Below are 22,133 nucleotides of genomic sequence, written 5' to 3' on the forward strand. Positions count from 1 at the left end.
TACATATCACAGAATTAGGAGAAAATATCTCGGAATTATGAGATACATATCTCTGAATTATGAGATAAATATCTCTGAATTATGAGATACATATCACTGAATGACGAGAAAATATCTCAGAATTATGACAACATACATGAACGTCAAAAATGGGAAGTTTGTTTCCCCATTTTGCATTTGTTTAGAACTAACCGACATAACTTTAGTTATATGACATAGGCACAGTAGTTAAACTGCTGACATGCACCTATATTATGGACCTTTTTCACAGCTTCTGTCACAGATAATACACACATCAATATTATGTGTACAGAGATTTTCAGGACCCTCAGGGCCTCATGTACTAAAGCTTTTGTGCCCACTTCAGGCGTATTTGTTTCGCAACGTGCGCGTAAAAGCATGGTGAGCAGGGCATGACATTAGCACCCGCCCACCCGCCAAATGCAGGTAGAATTCGGCTGTGTAAAGCAGTCAGTTTTACTAGCCACTTTGGCGGGTGGACTTCTATATATCTCAATATATATATATTTGTTAATGTAGCAGGGCTGCCAACTCTCACGCATTTCAACCAATTCACACGCTCTCATGCCACACATTGTATTTCTCACGCTGAGAAGGAAACGACCAAGTAGTTCTGCTAACGTTGTAACGAGTAATGAACGAGGCACAAATACACAGAGTGAAACGACGCGCGAACACGGAACACCCGTGAAATCTCGTTTCGGGGCTGGGTTGCGCAGTAACATTTTGGTTGGCCCTGTCGCGGGGTGGAACGGGAGAGGGAGGGTTTCGACGCACCGGTTGCTAATCAGGCTGAGGGGGGCTACAGATAATTGTTTTTACTAAATAATAAAATATATTTTTGGACGTCGGCCTCTACTAGTCTTCTGTGTTGCCTTGTGCCGAGATCTAAACCCTGCACCCCCCCACCAAATCTCACTCCAAGGTTTTTTGAAAAGTTTGCAACCCTGTTGTATAGGCTAGTCTTCTCAAAAACACATCTAAAATAATAAACTCATTGCAGGGTTTTCAAGCCTCACGCATTGACCGTGAGACACGCATTTCAACATTCATTCTCACTTTCACATATACACAAACATACAATATTTGCTACAATATAAATTGTAGCAAACCGTAGTCAACTTTAATCAAATAAAACGTAATTTCCCAACAACAAAATTGTGGAAAATGTTTTATGTCAAGCGCTGATGGTGAGGTATGTACAAACATGCCGCACTGAGCTAAAAGCGCAGACAGCCTGTTGCGGGAACTGAAAATGGCAAATTGCGCTTTTCCGTGTCATGCATATGCATTCACGGGAGGGTCAAAGTGAAAGTGGGAGTTTCCCATAAAGAGATGGGAGGGGATGCGTAAAGTGCCCCTAATTATGTATTCCGTGGTATGTACAAAAACCGCACATGAAAGCGTGCCTCTACTTTGCGATGAAAATTCTGCGCCTCATAAAAGCAGGTGTAAACCAGGAGGCGGGTTTCCTTGCCAGTGTTTCCTATAGGATTTTTTTTTGCAGTGGGGGCAGGTTTGTCTGGAAAATATAGTCTTTCGAGCTATATCGGCTCGAGAATTACACGGATTATACAAATAGTTTGATTTAAAAAGACCAAAAAGGTAGAGGAGAACAGCCTTTAAGAGAGAAAGCGATTCCCCATTGATTTGTCACATCAGAATTTTGATTTGGGGCACGAAAGTCTTGAAATTTGAGTGAGAATGTCGCCCGGTAGATCGCATAGTATTAGGCGGCAGCCATGTCTTCACTTCATGTCACAAAGTTCATAATTTTACAGTTTTACAGTCAAATCTTCACAAAAAAAAGTCGAGCAGGGAAGCTTTCAAGAGATATGGGAAATCTGCTTTTTGCACCTAAAATATAAAGTGAGCGAAGGCAGCAATCCCTATCGAATCAACAGACGTGCAATTTACTGTAGCTAGCAGGGGAAGAATACAAAAAATGAAAATCACCAGTTAACTAATTTAAATTAGCAAGAACTATAGACTAATACAATAACAGGTTTAAATGAACTGACAACATAAGTTATACAATTTACGCTACAGTTCTCAAGGACGCACACACGCAATCTCAACTGCGGTGTGAAGCGCGTGTCCGTGCTATTCTCCGACATGCACTCTAAAGGCCGAAATATGCTTCTGCGTCTCCGTTTACGGATGGGCGGGCGCACGGATACACACGGATACGGACGGATAGACTTTGTTTATGGTTCTCCGTAGGCTGTGGGTGCTGAAAACAATTCACCGCCAGAAGAGGAGGTGGCACAACGGTTTTTTGTAAGTCGTCGTCGAGTGTTTATTTACCTAGGTTATCGAGAAGTCGGAGCAAATTTACAAATTAGCCGTTTCATCAATAAAATAAGCACATTTTCAGCAACTACACTGCCCATTTCTCGTCACATTTTAATTCAGATGCTGATTTACATGTACTGTTTAGCTGAAATATGAATTGTGAAAACTTATAGCAATTGCAGTCAAAGGATTCGGTTCGTCTTGTTGGTCACGGCAACCCCGCCCCTGACGCAAGCGGTTCTTAATACGAACCAATCACAGCCAAGGGGTATCCGTAAAATGACGGACGGACAGACGGATAGTCAGGAAAATCAGGATGTGCACGTAGAGCTCTCAGAGGGGCTCGGAGAGGGCGTTCCCTGTGTCCGTGTCCGTGAAAACGGAGTAGTATAAATCGGCCTTTAGAAAATTCAGGAGGTGCACGTCAAGGTGTCCGAGGCTGTCCGAGGGCTGACGGAGAGCTCGTAGAGGGCGTTCCACGGAGATGAGGGCGTTCCCATGTGTCCGTTTTTCGAAAAACGCAGAAGCATATATCGGCCTTTACAATCACTGCTGATAGACGGCCTAAAATTTTGTACAGCCGTATTTCTGATACCGTGGCGGCAGAAATAACTCAACATAGAGGAAACACTGTTCCTCGCATATGCCTCCTGGTGAAATAGCAGCAGTAATCCGAGCAAGACGAAGACATAGGCCAAGGAGACAAGCTGAAAGGATTTTTGCCACGAGGATCACACTTTTTCAGTTGTGAACACAAAATCATTACTTGTTACAGATTAAGCAGCCATGCAGTATTACAGTTACTGGAATTTGTAATTTCGGTCCAGATGGAATTTTTTTGTGTCAATGTGGAATTCCGACCTTGTATAATATTTAAATTCGGTGTTACCTCATGAACAAGCACATCATTTTTATTATCACAAAATCTTTGTTTTTGCTGTTTTGACTTTGGTGGCTGATCCATGGTAGAAAGAGAGAAGAAGGCCCATTCAATTGCGCGTTTAAATGCTCGCAATTTACGGTGGGCGGAGAAAGGTAGCCTGGCTCTGCCCTCCTACGTACTTCCGCTCAATTTTGATTTTGCTTCTGTACTAGGTCTGGCCATGAGGTAAGTAAGTCAGATGTCTCCGGTTAATTTTCTACCGGCCAATCAGCGAACAGAGGGAATGGCTGTCGTGCGCTAGTTTGTGTTGTAGTTCCATAATGGCGGTGGAGAAAGATGCGAGCGAAGCCATTCGGTCCGTTGTGGCCAGAGCAAGAACAAGTTTTGCTGAGTTTTGTTGGTGGCGATGATGTTGTGGCCCTCCTCCCCACGGGGTTCGGGAACAGTTTGATTTTGCAGCTACGGCAGCTAGCTCGGTTAGAGTAGTGGTGAAAGAATTGGCTAAGGCGAACGCTAGCGATTGGTTATGGCAGATCAGAGTGGCTCTGGGCAGATCCAATAGTTTTAAACTTCAACAAAGTACCCGCCTACAAGGAAGTCAATGCTTGTCAATGGAGCGAGGCCAGACTCTCTGTACAAATGAAATGTACGAGAGTCTGGTTAGGACCAGGCTAGGAGAAAGGCCCTGCTTACCCGCTGAATTGCAGGTTTGGTAAATATGACGTAAACTGAAGTATCACAGCGTGCGCTATCTGCAGGTTGGCCATGGCGCTAATAACGCTATGTTTGCAAATATGCGTACATAAGGGCCTCAGTGCATCAGTCAATAACCAACCCGACAGATCTTCAGTTCATAATGGCAACCAATAAAAACATTTTCTTCTTCTTTCGTTTTCGCCTCAGGATGGGGGTGGGAAGTTAAAAGACAAGCACCAGGTGATGACTTCCACAGCCACTATCACCATCAACGTGATTGATGCCCAAGATACATCGCCAACCTTTATTGGCACCCCTTACTTTGGATATGTCTATGAAGTCTCGGTTCCTGTAAGTGCTGGACAACTCAATCCTTCTACTCTATATATGATAACAATCATATGAAATTCCATGTATGTCAATTTAAATACTTGATTATCATAAATGTCTGCTGTGTGCTTGCAGGGCACTGAGATATTAATTGTGTATGCCAAAGATGGAGATCAAGGCAATCCTAGACCTATTCATTATTCCATTGTTAATGGTAAGCAATGTCATAATTTCTATGGAGCTGTTTGTGCAAATGCAGAACACATTAAATTATACTGTGTACATATTGAAGGGCCAAACTAGAGATACATCAATATAATTCCTGAATATAGAAATGTAAGTCTAAATATAGAAATGTTGTTCCTGAGTATATAGCTGGAACTATACAGTATACTATACTATACTATATATATATATAACTCTGATAATAAATGTAAGTAAGAAAACAAATATTAGTCTGAATATAAGTGTAACTGAATATATAAATGCTATTTTATACTCACGCACATCACCAGACTTCACATGGTCACAAAAATGTATGTGGTCGCAGCTAGTTAAACAAAACAAGTTTAACATTAGCATCAGAAACAGAGATAATCAAATGAAAATGTTAAATCATTTACATTTAAGTGAGGCAATAATTCATTAAGGAGTCCTTATTTTATTGGTATTAGGACCATTCAAATATATACAAATTTCACAGGGAATGGCCAAGATAGAGAAATGGTTAATAATCGTATAAAAAGTTAGGGTTTCATAAATGCTGAAGCATGTGACAGGAGACTGTGTGTCTGAATGGCAAGTGGCAGCACACACCAAACTATGCTCACACAACTTCTCAACTAGGCAGTTTGGAAACCATTAAGAGCTATCACACATGAGTGAAACAAATTAATGACTTAATCATGCAATGATTAATGACTGCAAATGGTAGGCTAATCCATTTATTAATAAAATAAGATAGGCATAATAAAAGGAGATGACGGCATGGGCGGGGGATGTAATGATCATTGGATTCACATAGCGTAACCGATCATTCTTGAAAGCTTATAATTTATCATAATTAGACACACGGACAGACTACAGGGCTCCGTGACTCCTCGATTCAGCCGGGCAACCTTTATTGTCTCCACTCGTACATGAGCAAGTCTCCCTTTTCTAATTTCTGCCTAACATTATAGTCGCCCACTCAGTAAAATGTCTTACAATAGCATTTCTGAAATAATTAGTAAAAATTGGTAAATTAGCATTTTAAAACCTCTTACTTATCTGGCTACAACATAGGACTATGCCCATATTTTGTACAAAGTGTGTGAACGTAACAATAAGCTAAAATAATTGTATTATTATCAGAATGGAATTTTGGATTTGAGTAAGCTTAAAATGTGTCGATTGTGGGAGGCATGTTTTTGGGCTACTTCTAAACCTCATGTGGCCACCGCATTTCTGCCTTGGCGTGACTTGCACTGGGAGAGAGGGAAACAGCATGAATGGGGATAGTGTGCGGGCAGATGTGTCTTTATATAGGGTGAAATGGAATAAGAAATGCAATACAAAATGGCTGAAAGGGGTGTATTTATGTAAATGTCCACATTACCTCAATATCTTTGTGTCAATAAATCAAATATAATTTTGACTGATGGTTTTTCAAACCTTATTGGCTTCAAGATGACACAATGTACATTTTTATAATATTTTGCCATTTTGAGGAGGAACCCGCATCGCTGCTTGCAGCTATATTTATTATTATTATTATTCATACAGCTCTATATGGGTAGTTTTGCCATTCATAGATTAAAAAGAAGAAAAAAAACTGACCAGCTTTGAAATAACATGTTAAAACATATATATATATATATATTAAACTTATAACCACTTTTCACAAAACATTAAATAGCAAAACAAATGGTAAAGTATGTACACTAATACCATAATGACAAATTAAAACCAACGTAAAACTGCCCTAAATGCCGCCCAAGTGCATATATTTAGAAAAAGGCTAAATCGTGATGTGCCCTACTAATCTAGCATCATTTTCTCTCTCGATCTTGAATCACTAGCCTTGCATTTATTTTCTTGTCTTTGCCATCAAGCTTCCATGCAATATTACCTTAATGCTAGACATGTATAATAAGTCAGACTCACCAAGAAGTTTTTCACTGCACTGAACAAAACTTTGCAAGTTAGTAGCAAATTCACAGTCCCATTGGTAAATTTCACCTGTCATTAAAAAGGTTAGAACTTTACAGCTAGATGTTATCTGATTGGCTTGGACTACTCAAACCTGAGATGATAGGTTACTTACAAAAACTTTAAAAACTGGCAGGTTAACAAAATGAATGAAGATATTTGTTAATTTGCATAGTTCTGTTTGTAGCTATTGTGACTGCAGGATGAACAATTAATTTTTTAGGTACTGATGGTGTGTTTGCTGTGAACGACACAAGTGGCTGCATAACTCTTCTTGCTTATCCAGTCCAGTTGAGAAATGAACTGTATGAAATCAAAATCAAGGTACGTCTTAAAAGGTACAATAGGTACGATTTTTTTAATAAACAATTACAATGTTTTGTCACGTATAAACATGTTGTGTAAGCTAATGAGGCCCTCTGAGAGTTTTGTACCACAGACAGCTACGTGCCACTGGAATATTAATTTTAAACTTTAGGAGCGGACCGATATTTCCAACCAATTTGGTACCAGTAATCCCCAGTAAACACTGTCAATCAAATTTGAGCTGGAAGAATGTTGAGACGAGAATTGGGGGTACTATTTGTCATTTAATATATATATTTTTGTTGTTACCAATTGTAGCTGTTTGTGTGTGTGTCTGTCTTGTCTGTCGGATATGTCTCTTGTAAACAAAGGCCTCGGAGCTGGGACCAAACAATGAGCTGTTGGACCACACCATCACTGTGGTGACAGTTCGAGTGGTGGACCTAAACAACCACCCTCCGACCTTCTACGGGGAGAACGGGGCACAGAACAAGTTTGAGGTCACCATGTATGAACATCCCCCATCTGGAGAGATCCTAAGGGGCTTGAAGATCACAGTCAATGACTCGGATCAGGTAGAGAAGGACCATGCCACCATTCCTGACTGTGTACTCACAATCTCTAAAACACAATACTGCACAGTGGGGGTCCTAGCACATTTGGCGCCCCAGGCAAGGTTTACCGCCAGAACTTTAACCCAAATATTGCAATCAATCTCCGCAAACATCGCAAGCAGTCTTCCACATACACATAATCAGTATTGGACAGATGGAGTAGTTTTCGGGCTTTAGCGTTCGGTTTTATATGACGTCAAAAATGCAGCATGGAAGAATGATGCCAGGTTGGTTAGAATTGTGAAATGTTTATTGTAGGCAAACAGAATCTAGTATTCTGCCCTGTTTTGTTAAACCTAGCTCACTACAAATATTGAACAAAGTTTTCTTGTGATCCCATAAACGAAGGCTACTGTTGAAAGCTACATATTAGCTTTGCAACTCATGCGACACACCTGCGGTACCCCATAGTGATGTGTCGTTCATGAACGATTCAATGACTCCGTAGTAACGAGTACTCACAAAGAGTGATTCGTTCATTTTCTCATGGCCGCGCATCGTGACTGTTGCATCGGCTCTGTTGAAAAAACAGAAATGATTCGTTCTGTGTCTTCGGGTACGAGAGATGAACGAATCTTTAACCTGAAAAGACGGTCGGCAGAGGAACTAATCTTTTACCCGAAGACACGGTCGGCCGAGGAACGAATCTTTAACCTGAAGACTCAGACGGCAGAGGAACAAATCTTTTACCTGAAGGAGGTGAACGATACCTTTGTTCGGGTACGAGTCTTTGGCTCATTTTACACGTGACCTGCATAGGCTCAGTACTGGTAGAAGAAACCGAAACCAAGATTAACCACGACTGTGTCTTCGGATCCGAGTCTTTGGATAATTTTTCACTTGATCTGAATACATACGCTCCGAAAAGAAAACAGAAAGGATTTGTTTTCGTCATTCACTTTTGCGTGACTGCTAGGTTTAGCAGTAAGACGTGAATGATATTCGTTCTTTGATTACAGGTTACATCAGTCTTTAATTTGATTGATTACAGGTTTTGTTTATTTAGGGAATTTTCTTAACTTTACTTACAGTTCAGTGCAGTGTAATTGTGTGGCGTGATAATTGAATGCTAGTGTGATAATAATCATTTCAAATCATACCAAGTGTCATGATGCTTTGTATTTAATCCCCCCCCCCCCCCGAACGAATAGGCCTATATCGTGATATATACTATTACAGTCCGTGCTTCAGAATTATACTGTGATATACATTTTAAGCCACTACATTTATCGAATGCAAACATCCCCATAATGTCTGTCTTCAATAATTTTACAAATGTTATTCCTGTAAGAAGTGAAATATGGTATTGCATTTACACAAAAATATTCCCTAACTTCCTTTGTTATTTGATTATTTTTTCGATTAGGGAGCTAATGCGAAGTTCAAACTGAGGCTGGTGGGCCCAGGCAGAGTACTGAGAGTGGTTCCTCAGACAGTACTAAATGAAGCGCAAGTCACCATCATAGTGGAAGACAGTGCTGCCATCGACTATGAAAAAGGCTCAATCCTAACTTTCAAGGTAATTTAGCTATTGTTAGCTAAATTGTTTCATGCAGAGTCCTCCTGGTTAGTGCACAGTGCCCGTGATGCAGTCTGTGATTAAGATGTTGGTAAGACACACACAGATTCCTAGATCTATAGATAGATGAAGTAGGTGAGTAAGATGTCAGTGACACAGATTTCTGGAATCATAGATGGATAGTGCAGTGCCTATGATGCTACATTTCTCAGATCCCAATTAAAATTCTCGAAAGTACCTGGTCAACCTCCACATCATCTAGTCACAAATAAAATCATAAAAAGCATAAAAGCAATTTCTCCTATTTCTTTTACAAATTGCCAATGCTTTGGTACATTCATGCAACAAATGATATAGCCTACAGTTTGCTGTTTCGTACATTATCAATTGCTTATGTGATGATCAAATGTATTATATTGGTTTTCTGTTAAATTGTCTAACCCCCACAAACATCTAGACATTTAGTTGATTACATAAGTCATTACATGCACAATGGTTGAGCGAGTTGGCATAATTATAGGCCTAATTCACCATACAGCACTACATGTACAGTTTTGCCTAAAGGGAGTTTGCTATGTTTACATTAACATTTGTATTATTTTCCTTTGTGCTATGCAATGCTGTAACATAGTCTTGTATTTTCTGTATCGCATTCCCAACAACTGACAGAGGAGGCTAAATCAATGCCAAAATCAATACCTCAAGAAACAGACCAAGGAGGTTAAAGTGGTAGGAATAGCGTTCTTATTCTATAGCCGCTGCGGCCCAAGTTTTTGCATCAGTAAACGCATTCATTCAGTCAAGACAATCACGTATTAGATTGAGCATTTATTTTTTACATGACATGGACATGTAGGTTTGACTTTGGCGGAGTGGATGATCTAAGGGAAGCACTCCCTGCCTCTTCAATGCAACACATACATATATGACATATGAGGCAGGGAGCAATAGAGATATAATCCCCCTGATGGATAGAACATACAGACAGCACGGGGGAGAAGGGGATGGTTGAGGGTGGCAGCAACATGATCATACAACAAATGGGCTGAGTGTGTGCGTGTGTGTGCGTATGCGTGCGGCCTTTTAATGCCGTCTTAATGGACGTGGCCCAATGGGCTTGTGCTGGCTAACACAGGTGTGGTAATGAACCGATTGCCCTGCCTGAACTAGCTGCGCTTATGTAACAAAATTCACTGATCTATATTGAATAAAGTATCCATTTTATATTGTCTTTCTGTTAGCTGACCAACAGTTCATTAAAAAAGAAAACTCTTTTGGAAAGAAGCTGATTCAATGCTATACCAGCAGTCAGCATTGCTCACCTGGCCGTGTCGACGCTGTAAAAGTGAATTAGCTTCTATATCACAATATACCCCAAAAACGTAGTTTTGAATTGTCAATTGAAAGGTTGTCCAGCAAGTCCTTGTTTGATGATGCCTAAAGCAATGAAAATCAAATCCCTGTTGTCTAACTACTGTACAGGCTAAACCGTTAAAACCCTACAAAGCAACAATTGTAGCTAATAACCTTCCAGCTAAACATACTGAAATAAAGTATCCACTTTAAATATTGTCTTTCTCTTAGTTAGCCAGCCAGTATTTCATCCATAAAGGAAACCTTGCTCATCTGGCCTTTGCAAAATTTTGTGTAGTCCCACTTGTCTGTTACAGATCCTGTTATCGATCTCTGCTTGTCCTACCTTGACTGCCCGTGATTAAACAAGCTGTTCTCGAACAGCATTGCAGTAAAATAGTCTGCATTGCATAGACAAATAATATTATTCCTGTTGTATTCCTGTTGTATGTTTTTGGCTCGCCATATCCTTTCGGCTTGCGAGATCAGTGGCTACAGTGCTTAGTGCAGCTAAGTCGGTCAGCCAACTCAGGGCCTCATGTATAACGCTTTTGCGCCCACTTCAGGGGTATTTGTTTCGCAAATTGCGCGTAAAAGCATGGAGAGGTATGTATGTGGGAGGGGGATGCGTAAAGTGCGCCTAATTATGTATTCTGCGGTATGTACAAAACAGCCTGTGAAAGCGCACCTGTATTTTGCGGTGAAAATTCTCCGCCTGTTAAAAGCAGGCGTAAACCAGAATGTGCATATGCCTCCTGGTAAAATGGCAGCCGTTAACCCAAGCAAGACGAAGACATAGGCCAAAGGATTTTTGCCACAAGGATCACACTTTTTTAGTTGAGTGAACACGAAATCATTACGCGTTACAGATTAGGCAGCCATACAATATTACAGTTACTGGAAGAAATCAAAGATTACATCGAATCTCCGACTCAGCGTTCACATTCCATTCCAGCAGTTGTTAAACTACATTACAAATATTGGCATCAGGATCATTTCAAACAGTCATCGCTGTTTTGACTTTGGTGGCTGATAGAAAGAGAGAAGGAGGCCCATTCAATTGCGCGTTTAAATGCTCGCAATGTACGGTATAGTAGGCGGAGAAAGGCATTGATTACCCGATGACCTGCAGGTTTCGTAAATATAACGTTAACTGAAGTATCACAGCGTGCGCAATCTGCAGGTTGGCCATGGCGCTAATAACGCTACGTTTGCGAATGTACGTACATGAGGCCCACAGTATGGCTGAAAGAGGTCCATCTCAAAACTGACAAATTTATTTTTTGAGATGTTGAAGCGCTTATCCAAACAACAAACTGCACTCCTTGGGTTCTGAAATGGACACTTGTAAAATTACATAAAATATAAAACCACACACAGACAGACATTCCTTGCATTGTTGGATAGATAGGCCTAAAAAGTGCTCTTAGTAGTACCTAGATCTAGCTAGCGAAATCCTAACGTAAACAATGTGAATCTGATCAGATAACCAGGCTAAATAGCCTCAATTTCAAACCTATACGTAATAGCATGCCCCATCCAATTTCTGAAAATACGTTTATATATTTAAAACCATTTCTGTAAAGAAACTCACCTTTGAAGTAGCAAATTTCCAGTTGAAATCCAATGCGTAGCGTTACAAGACGGTTGAACCCCTGCAAAATCTCTTCTGAAACCCCAGTTTCAGCGATGCGTTGAAATGGGCATGCGCAAAGTGGGGCAGACTGAGGGGCAGGTTTGCTAAGGAAGAATTGTAATATTCTGTGATGACTTGTCTTTGGAAATGAAACTCTTAAGAGTCGCTTACCTTTTGGTCACATTTAACAATTTTGTATTACAAAATTATTGGAGCACACATTTGCATTGTGTGTCATACAGCTTTGATGTGCTGTACAAAGAATGTTTGCTTCATCATGTTACACATCACACATTGATTGCTTTTGTACATGTTTATAGTAAAGAATGAAAGACTAAATTATATTCCAAATTCAGTCTTTTACTTATTAAAGCTATGTTCCTGCATATGAGAAAATTGATGACCAATGACATGCTGGGGCTGAGCTGCACATGAATTACATACATTGTCTACATTTATACGTGCTGGGTGCAACATTTAATATTGTGTGTGATTGAAATTCATGTAGACTATGGCTACATTACAAAAGTGTCAGAACTGAGAGCAGTCCAGTGTGATCTCCATCTCTGGATAAACCATATTGCACTCGAGATCCGTTGTCCTGCGACCAAAGAGCGGCTTAACGGCAACTTAACCCATGATACCAAAATTAATGTATCCAGCCGACCAAGGTACAACGTCACGGCAACGTTGTCCACGGGACCAAAAATAACAGTATCCAACCGACCAAGGTACGACGTTGCGGCAACGTTGTCCACGGGACCAAAAATAACGTAACCAGCCGACCAAGGTACGACGTCGCGGCAACGTTGTCCACGGGACCAAAAAATAACGTAACCAGCCGACCAAGGTACAACGTCGCGGCAACGTTGTCCACGGGACCAAAAATAACGTAACCAGCCGACCAAGGTACGACGTCGCGGCAACGTTGTCCACGGGACCAAAAAATAACGTAACCAGCCGACCAAGGTACGACGTCGCGGCAACGTTGCCCACGGGTCTAAAAGTAACGTAACCAGCCGACCAAGGTACGACGTCGTGGCAACGTTGTCCATGGGACCAACTGGCAACATTCCCTTTATAACGTTGCTACGACGTTGCCACGACGTTGCCAGAAGGTAACGTCACGGGTTACCAACTGAGCACTTAATGGCAACGTTGCCGCAACGTCATGTGTTAGCTGGGTAGAAGCTGAACTGAATGTTCCATTCTGTCCCTGCAGCTGCTAGCGGTTGAGATCGACACACCAGAGAGGTTCAGTGCAACAGCTGACATTGTGATCAACCTTCTAGACACAAATGACAACATCCCTAAATTCATATCCAAGTATTACATTGCCAGGATCCCTGAAAACTCCCCTGGGGGCTCCAATGTTGTGTCTGTGACGGTGGGTGAATATGCTTTAAAATCAGCTTCCAATTGGTCAAATACGTGATTACATATTACCCACAGTCCTCCAATAAAGGCATGTTTATGGGCAAGTTTCATTAGAAGCAGAGTGGAGAGGAGACTGAGTAGACAGACAAATAGAGCTTTTTAGTCATGTTCCTGTTTGTTATGAAAATATTGTTTAGCACTCCTGGAGATTGATTGGTTTTAAGGATGAGTTGTCACACGTATTGTACTGTAGGGTGTCATTCAATTTGTCCAATACTTTTTTGTAGTAGCTATCTAAGTAATTAGACCCTGTGTGGATAAGGGTAAACGTTCCCCTGAGATAATCCCATTGACCGTTACCCATATTTGGGAATGCTCTATGGGGCAGTCTTTTAGTAGACAGTCCTTGCTGGTTTAAAATCCTCCTCACATTGTAAACTGGATGAGCTTGCAATATTTCTAGGTTATCCTTAGGAAGTAACAATCAACTTAATGGATGGTCCCTGAATGACCCTTGCTCAGAACAGTTGTCTTAAAAAATACCGCAATTGTGACACTACGATCACATACTCACTAATGAACGTAATCATTTGTTATATAATTTGTCAATGTTTACGATATAAAAAACTAATAACTGAACATGGTTAGCATGTGGGTTAGGGTTTAAGCAGAGTGTTGACTCAACTCATCTGCTTTGCTTTTCAGGCATCAGATCCAGACTCAGGCCTTTGGGGGGAAGTCAAATACTCAATTCATGGATCAGGATCTGATTTGTGAGTATACCATGCCTACATGTATATTCTATAGTGACATTCTTAATCAATGAACATGCTAAAATGTCCTCTGATTAATTCCATGACCTATAAAAAATACTTCTGAAGACGTGAGACAGCACTATTCAAGATTCACGTATCCAATGTTGTCTCAGAGAGGCACACAGAGCATTATGGAACCTCAGTCTTTGTTGGGAAGAAGAGAGCCAAGATTCAGTAATGTCGTAGCTGCTTTCTGTAGGATGGCAGCAAGATTCTGTCTAATCTCCTAATTGGATTTGAAGGGAAAAAATAGACTGCCGTGTCTGGCTTGCCAATTATGTGACAGCTGGAGGTACGGAGATTGGAGACAGTTGGCGGTGGGTGCAAATGTATTCTTGCCTCGGCACAGGCAGGGAGTGAGATCACGAACGTGTGAAAATTAACAGATTCCAGAAAGTTGATAATTTTCACAAAGAAAAAGTGGTATAAAGGGTGGAAACGGCTGAAAATGTGATGTTGTAACACAATTTTAGATCACATGTGGTTACTTGTCTGATTTTGGTCTAGACATTTGTTATGGAATATTTTGTCAGTGCTAGCTTATTGATGTCATCAATGCTTGAAATAGATTTGTTTATATTGTATAATTATAAAACTTTTTTTTTATGTGAAATGGTTTTTAATTCATACTTTCTCTCTAATATGAATCATAGGTTCCTGATTCATCCATCATCGGGAATCATATACACACAGGCTTGGGCTGCTTTGGATGCAGAGGTCAAGTCAAAATACAACTTTTATGTAAAGGCAGAGGATATTGAGGGGAAATATAGCTTGGCCGAAGTCTTTGTCACTGTCCTAGACCTCAATGACCATTACCCAGAGTTTGATGATAAATTCCTGGAAAAGACCATGATCATTGGTGCACCTGTCAAAATAGAGGTAAAATAGAGGTTTCACTTGTATTATAATTTTTTTTGCCGAATGACACCCCAATTACAATCCCATTGCATGCATGTCTTTTTCCCCATCTTCATATTTTGTTTTGTCTCAAACAGGCTGTGGATGATGATGCAGAGTCACCTAACAATGTCATAGAGTACTCCATTATGAAAGCAGACCCAGACAACATATTTGACATCAACTCAGAAACAGGCGAGATTAAGCTCAAGCCATATATCAAGTCCATGGCGATTGTCCAGAACATCACCAAGCAGAAGGATTGCAAATGGTCTCTCTTGGTCCAGGCCAGAGATGGAGGATCTCCGTCTTTCAGCACAACAACTGTGGTGAACATTGACATCACTGAGGCCGTAAGTACCCATAGCAATGCCATAGTTAGCTAGCAGCTCTAGACCTGCCATGCCTGTAAGGAACACACCTACGTTGTTCTACATTCTAAGAATGCGCACACAATCATCGAAAATAATGCAGCATGTTCACTGAAAGGCCTGACTGAAACATCATATTTGCATAGCCATTTCACATCCATCCACCACATTGTTATGTTAACATTGTATTAATTCATCCTACATTCTGTTGTTATACTTGATACTATGTGAGTTGTCTGTGTGTTGTACTGTGCTTTCAGATCAAAGAGAGAGTTATTGCATACTTCTTGGGCCTCAGCAAGCGTCCTGCAACAGTTTTGGGGATTTTTTCATGCATTGTCGGCATCATCATCTTACTAACGATCTGTATATCTACTACCTTGTACTGCAAAGCAGTGAAAAAGTCTCGTATTAACCCTGAGGGCAGTTACATAAAAGTAGTTCGCAGGCACAAACCATGAGAGACCGTCCATTATACCGTGCAGTATATCTCTTTAATATTATACTGTAAATGTCTGAGACATTTGAAATACTTGACTTACATTGATAATTATTTGTATTTATATTAAGAATGATATCTATTTTTCTATTACTGTCTGTAAAAAAGTACTGGAGCACATTATGTACTGTAGAAAGAGCAGAAAATCAGTTTAATACATTTTACTTTTATTTTCTTAAAAAGTGTCAACTATCTATCATACCCAATTCAATACATCAAAATCTTTTTGTTATGTCATCTTTTTAAAAACATGTTGTTTTGGATGCATTCCTGATAATTGTATTACCAGAGTGAGCTATAGTTTTCATAACAGTTCATTCAAAACATAGATAAGTTTGTCCATATTGAAACGACGAAAACAGATTAACTGTCTTTACGACAAAGTGACTTGAACTCAGGCTTCACAGTCACAGTCATCGCAGTCCCGTTTTGTCATAGAGAACTGTCCAAATGCAGTGCATTGCCAGAAGCATTCCCAACAACCAGCAGTGTGCATAGTGCTTAGCTTCTCTAATCAATTCTCATCGATTCGGCTGGAGACAATAGATTGTGAAGAGTGTGTGTGGTTGTGTTATGTATGCTTGTAAAGTAGTATTACTAAGCAGTTGTCTTTGCTTGTCATGCTGGCATGCTTTGGTCAAATGATGACTAAATCTTTCCTTTCAGTCCATTGGATGTATTTAAAGTATTATCTTTGTGCTCTTTTACAGACTCAACTCAAGGGGCCTATGGCAGCCTTTTTAATGCAAAGTAGGGACAATCCAATGAAAGCCCTAGGCATGGTCACAGGTATCATTAGCATATTGGTAGGGCTGACTGTTTTCATCTCCACGGCTATGTTCATGCGCAACACAAAGTCGAACAGGATCATGCCTGAACGGCGTATCATCAGAAGGAGACCACAAAACCACCAGCCATGGACTTTCAGAATGCCATTCCTCGGCAGCAGTAACCGATCGGAAAAATTCCTTAACAACGATCTGGAGAAAAACTCCAACCAGAACATCAACAGTCCATGTTCACAACCTCCACCCCCCAGGGCCCCCTGCCTGCCTCCTCCCCCCATCAGCAATGCCAGGCCCAGTGAGAGGCCCAGGGCAGTGCCCACAGTTTCTGGAACCGTTTCATCAAAGTGCTCCAAGAAATCAAGCAACAGCAAGGAGAACAATGTCAGCTCAGCCCTGGTCTCAGAGCTCAAGATGAGACTGGAGCAGAAAATTATTGAAAGCAACCAAGGCTATTATTAAATGTATTCTTATAAACACTATCCATTTATAAACATTGTTTTATAACAAGGCACTGTCACATCTGCTCCTTAGTTTTGCTTTATAAGACAATTCCTGAATAGACCATGATGAAGACTATGATCAAAGATGGTAAGTTTTTAAATAAGCCTCCAGAAGCCAGTAATCAAAAAATAAGCAGCAGTCACATGTAGGATTTGATTCAACAACACTGGTTTCATGCTGGTTAGGAAGTGAATGACAGGGTGTGTCATTTGATTTGGACAAAACTTGTTTGTGTAACCCTACATTGTTTGTCTTGACACTTTATCTCCGGGCATAAAAGAGTAACTGAGTCAGGTAATTCGAACCTTTTAGGTCATCGCACTGCCATTTTGAGGATTATGTCTTGGTAACAAAGCTGCGTTTGTAAATAGGATTGCTGTTAATTACTTTCCATACAAATGTATATTACATTTTCTGAAAAGTGGGATCCTGCAAGATCTTTTTGAAGAAAAGTGCTCAAAGTGTCACCTGTGAATTATATAACATTTTTACAATGCAGCTACATGACAGGTGATAAACACCATTGTTTAACAGGAAGTTCTCACCTGAATGTACTATGAATACTGGCTTTTAAAGCTATGGATTTTTCCCCTTCTATGATTACATGTGCCACTAGGCTTTCAAAACAATACAAGCCATTTGCTTTTTAACAACACCTATAGACATGCTTTTAGATGTAATGCTTTTTTGCTTGCTTTGATCAATTATTTATTTTGGGGGTTTGATTGAAAGGCATATCTTTGGTTCTTCAATACTGATCAAACTTCATACATTTTTTATAATGAGTCACAGTAGACAAGGAATTTCAAATCTATAATCATTTTACTTTCGCATGTGAGAGGCATTATTTTTCCCTTGACATTTTCAGGAAAATACAACAATAGATAAAATTCAAGGAAACTTGCTTGGTAGTTTCTTTAGCAGTGTTATTCTATCGACACACTGCTTAAGAAACTGATTATTTGTTGTGCAGGATCAATTGCAGATTCCACAGCACTTTCTACTGAAGGTAAATCCATGTCCAGTTTTCTTTTAATATTTATAAGTGTTACTCTTGTTGTCTAACTATACATATTACGAATAGTACTTGCCGGAGTGACACCTTTGTATTGTCTTTGTACGTATAATTTGTAATAAATAAATGTAAAAAGATTTTTTTTTATTCAATTAGAAATCTTTTATTTTGTCGTTTGTCTGACTGGCAAAGCTAGATCTATTCAGTCAATCAAGTCAACTTGCCACAATCATGTTGTCCGTGATATAGATTTTACTGTTCTTAAAAATGACTGACCATTGTCATGTCTACCAACAACTGTGATTTATTGAACAAACCACATACACATCAGAATCCAAAATACACTTTAGCATTGGAATGTGGCGCTCTCCTGGGCTATAATCTTCAAAGACTAGTTATACTAATTTGAGCATTTATCGAAAGCACAGCATTCAAAACCAAAGGAATACTACACTATTTAGTGTGGCCAATACATTAATGCTATTCTTTCTAGATATGATCAAGACACACAGGATTCAGATAGAAAAGCGCTTTAATCTCCTTACTATGGTTAGGGTTGCATTAATAAACACACGCAAAACACAGCTTGTATAACAAATCCTCTGTGTAATTGCGCTAAAATCAAAGAGTATGCCTCAGTCTCCATATTAAACTCCTCCATGACCTTTACCCTGTCATTCAACACAAGAACAATCCCTCCAAAAGAGAAAAGCAAGTAACAACCTGCAAATAATATAGAGGAAAACATATATATAGAAAAGCATGGTTATGATAATTGATCAGATGGAAAATGGACAACAACTTTTATTAAGTGTTCACCACTTAAAACAAATTATCTACAAACATCACATGTAAATATAAAATTTATGTAAAAAAAACGTTTCTTTTTTAAGTAAAAAATCTTTGCACAAGACATCAACAAACTCTTCCTAGGAACACGGAAGAAAGGCATTTAAATCCTAATAAGACAATTTAAGCTTAACTGTCAACCATTCTGAAACTTAACTTTCAACTAAGACCGTGTCTTAACATGATCTCTATGCTTACCGTAGGTACCTTGGCAGCTAATATAGCTAAAGTTAATACAGCTGTGCTCCGCTGATGCCCTTCCCACTCTTATCATCTGACCTCCTCCTCATCATCCTCTCTTCAGAGTCCCGACAAAGTGCTTCGTCACTGGCGGCCTGCAAGCTATCGAAGGTGCCGTGTCTATCCTCTGCTCTCTTTAGGTCTTTCCCCTGCTGCCTCCGCCTCTTGCACACTTCTGTACAGCGCTCAAAGCATTTAAACCTGGTGTCGGTGGTGCAGGCGTACATGCCAGCAGGCACTGCCAGTACCATAGCACACACAATCACTATAATGTGAATGAGTCTCTCCCTCTGTTCCAGTTCGCTGATGTCACTGCCTGTAACAAACACAATGCACTGGCCTTCACGAGGAGCTTGGTTTTTTAGGGTCACGCAGACCTCGTACTTTGTGACTGGCATCAGGTCACCAACTGAGTAGCTATTGATGCCAGGGCCAATGTAGATCATCTCTTTTTTGGGAAAGTCGTATTTACCAAAGTGGATGGTAAACCAGGTTTCTGCTGGGTTCTCTGTGACGGCATACCACTCCAAGGTGATACCATAGACCGTCTGCTTGGAGATGCGGATGTCTATATACACATTCTCCTCCGCTGATGCTAACGGGAAAGCAGGGGACAAGGTGACGGAGGAGTTGACGGACCTGACGTTGACAATAACGCTAATGGAGGAGTTTCCTATGAAGTTGTTGGCAATGCAAATGTAGTATCCTCTGTCTGCCAGGTGAAGAGATGGAATTATCAGCTGCGAGCTGATGGTGTCTTCGTCCACACGTATCTGTTTGACTAACGGGGCACCAAGAATTATGTTACTCATGTGATTGGCAGGATATACATATGTAAAATCAGGACATATATTAATATTCTGTACGTACCTCATTGAATGTGCTGTTAATAAGCGTATGTATATCATTGAATGCCCTATTATTCAATGAATAAATTAAAGAACCCAAGAGCCAAAACCAGAAGTCGTCTTTATCCAAAACTTGCCCACATGTTTTTTTTTAATTATACAGTTAATGTAGTTTAATGTTGTCTTAGCAGTATTAGGGGTATAGTTCTTAGCCCATCAATAAACTGTTGCTTTTTATAAATAACGGTGATAAGTAAAAAAATAAATTTTAAAAAATATATATATATATATGTTTTAAAGTAAATAGAGCCTTACCAGCAAATCCTCTTATAATCTTCAGACTGTACATCCATTGAATGCTGGGGTCAGGCCTAGCCTTGACTAAACAAGTGAGAGTTAAATTTGCTCCCAGTGGTAAAGTAATGTTGGTGTCTAAGGCTGAGGCCACAGGCTTCATACAAGTTTTCAACTGGAGCTCATGGAAGAATTTTCCGGCACGGGTGCTAGGGCCTGCACAGGTCAGGTAAGAGTTCATTAGAATGAGTGGTGGGCTCACAGTTCTGATAAATTCGACAAACCCTTTAAGACGACAATCACATAGCCATGGATTGTCGTGGAGCGCCAGAACAACATTTGCTGCCACACCATCTTTGACCCACTGTTTTCCTGTAGTTTGGAGGAGAGGCCAGTTCAGAAAGACGTCTTTTGATATGACCGTAAGTTGATTGAAGGATAAGTCTAAGTACGTCAGACCTGGCAAATGTCTCAAAGCGTATTCTTGGAGCACATCTAGTCGATTATGTTTTAGGTCCAAAATCTTTAGGTTTGGCGTAGCTTGGAACGCTGTCCATGGTACTGAACGCAGCTTGTTGCCCTGTAACCTCAACTCTGTTAAATTCCTGAGCCCTTCCAGACACTTGATATTCATAAGGGTGATATCGTTGAAATTTAGCCAAAGAAACTCCAAGGCACTAACACCAGAGAATGCCCCTCGAGGCAATTCGGTCAGGTGTGAATTCTCTATGCGAATCTTTATAAAATCATCAGGGATATCTTCTGGGATTTGTCCCATGGCGGTTTCCATACAAAGTAATGACCTACAAATTCACGGGAAAAAGGTTCATTCATAAATTGATAGAAAGGGGAAAGATTACATGCTTTCAAGGTGAACTACACACACAAACATGTTAACATGATAAGGAAAAACTATTAAAGTCTACAGGAATGATTCATAAAGTCGACAGGAATGGGAATGAAAAGTCTAGACTAGGCTACTCACCTTCCCAAATTGTCATTTGTACAAGAGCAACCGGGCAAACAATACGACGAACAAGGCGTTGCTAGACTAAAAACAAAAGTTATGGTTAATGGTATGTACAAGATGTCCATATTCCTTTAAAAGAAATGCCTGTGAGGTCTCTCTGCATGGTAAGTCTATCTCAGAGGGAAGAAAGCCTATTACCTTAATCTTCTTTGACGCAATTCTTAAGACACCAAATGACATCTTAGACACGCCAGAAATGTTTATTTTTAGCAATAAACCATATTATTTTCTTACTTTGCTGTCATCTACAGTAGAACCCTTAGATTGAGGTTTTGTGGATCATAATATTTGGAAATGAATATGAGCTGTATAATGTACTTATCCTGAACACTGAGCAATGTAATGTTAAAGACTAATCAAAAGTCGTTTAAAGACATACATAACGGAGAGGGTGAAATACCACTTTGGCTACAAACTAGCCAAGCCATTGTCAAGTAGAGACTTTCAATGCAAATAAAAAAACACAATCTCTTTGGCTTTTGGTCAATATCAGGGTGCTTAGACATTAACCCTCGTGCTGCCTTCGGGTCACATGACCCAAAGGTTCATAACGAACCATCGTTGTGTTTACCCAATTTTACCCAATACAAAAACAAATTAAAATAATTTTCTTTTAACCTTTGCAATGTGGGGGGTCTGAGACAGCCCAACGGTTAAAAGAAAATGCTTCACTTTGTCTTTGTATGCGGTAAATCTGTCGCAATACGACGGTCGGTCACAATGACTGATGGGTCAGAATGACCCGAAGATAACACAAGGGTTA

The 22,133-nt window shown here is 40.1% G+C and overlaps 2 protein-coding genes across 4 annotated transcripts in view; one reads left to right on the forward strand and one right to left on the reverse strand.

The window, feature by feature from the left end:
- The window catches only part of LOC134031204 (cadherin-related family member 1), a 29,779-nt gene extending 12,570 nt beyond the window's left edge, over window positions 1-17,209 (forward strand). The window contains exons 9-18 of one of the 2 annotated variants that reach the window (XM_062474742.1): window positions 4,103-4,246; window positions 4,361-4,439; window positions 6,639-6,739; window positions 7,093-7,296; window positions 8,702-8,854; window positions 13,066-13,230; window positions 13,926-13,993; window positions 14,689-14,917; window positions 15,034-15,288; window positions 15,567-16,650. In XM_062474742.1, coding sequence (XP_062330726.1) covers window positions 4,103-4,246; window positions 4,361-4,439; window positions 6,639-6,739; window positions 7,093-7,296; window positions 8,702-8,854; window positions 13,066-13,230; window positions 13,926-13,993; window positions 14,689-14,917; window positions 15,034-15,288; window positions 15,567-15,767 — 1,599 coding nt within the window. In that variant the 3' untranslated portion in view covers window positions 15,768-16,650. Of the gene's footprint in view, window positions 1-4,102; window positions 4,247-4,360; window positions 4,440-6,638; window positions 6,740-7,092; window positions 7,297-8,701; window positions 8,855-13,065; window positions 13,231-13,925; window positions 13,994-14,688; window positions 14,918-15,033; window positions 15,289-15,566 lie in introns of both variants that reach the window. The other variant, XM_062474741.1, reaches the window with a different exon arrangement.
- Window positions 17,210-18,974: 1,765 nt separating this feature from the next.
- LOC134031210 (leucine-rich repeat, immunoglobulin-like domain and transmembrane domain-containing protein 2) lies at window positions 18,975-21,488 on the reverse strand. Of its 2 annotated transcripts, none has more exons than XM_062474755.1 (3): window positions 21,326-21,488; window positions 20,362-21,143; window positions 18,975-19,979 (listed from the first exon to the last, which is right to left on the reverse strand). In XM_062474755.1, exons 1-3 carry the CDS (start codon window positions 21,433-21,435, stop codon window positions 19,189-19,191), a joined length of 1,683 nt encoding a protein of 560 aa, XP_062330739.1. In that variant the 5' UTR covers window positions 21,436-21,488; the 3' UTR covers window positions 18,975-19,188. The 2 variants fall into 2 exon arrangements, with proteins under 2 accessions (XP_062330739.1, XP_062330738.1); XM_062474754.1 differs by having other exon boundaries at window positions 18,975-20,114.
- Window positions 21,489-22,133: the final 645 nt, after the last annotated feature.

This window comes from Osmerus eperlanus, chromosome 12, assembly GCF_963692335.1.
Source record: "Osmerus eperlanus chromosome 12, fOsmEpe2.1, whole genome shotgun sequence".
Lineage (NCBI taxonomy): Eukaryota > Metazoa > Chordata > Actinopteri > Osmeriformes > Osmeridae > Osmerus > Osmerus eperlanus.

Bases quoted from the DNA above. Each gene is read 5' to 3' on its own strand.
- LOC134031210 (XM_062474754.1), bottom strand. From the start codon at position 21,435: ATGGACATCTTGTACATACCATTAACCATAACTTTTGTTTTTAGTCTA. The intron at 21,144-21,325 runs GTGAGTAGCCTA...GTGAATTTGTAG, and splicing joins ACAAATGACAATTTGGGAAG to GTCATTACTTTGTATGGAAA. The intron at 20,115-20,361 runs GTAAGGCTCTAT...ATTGAATAATAG, and splicing joins GATTATAAGAGGATTTGCTG to GGCATTCAATGATATACATA.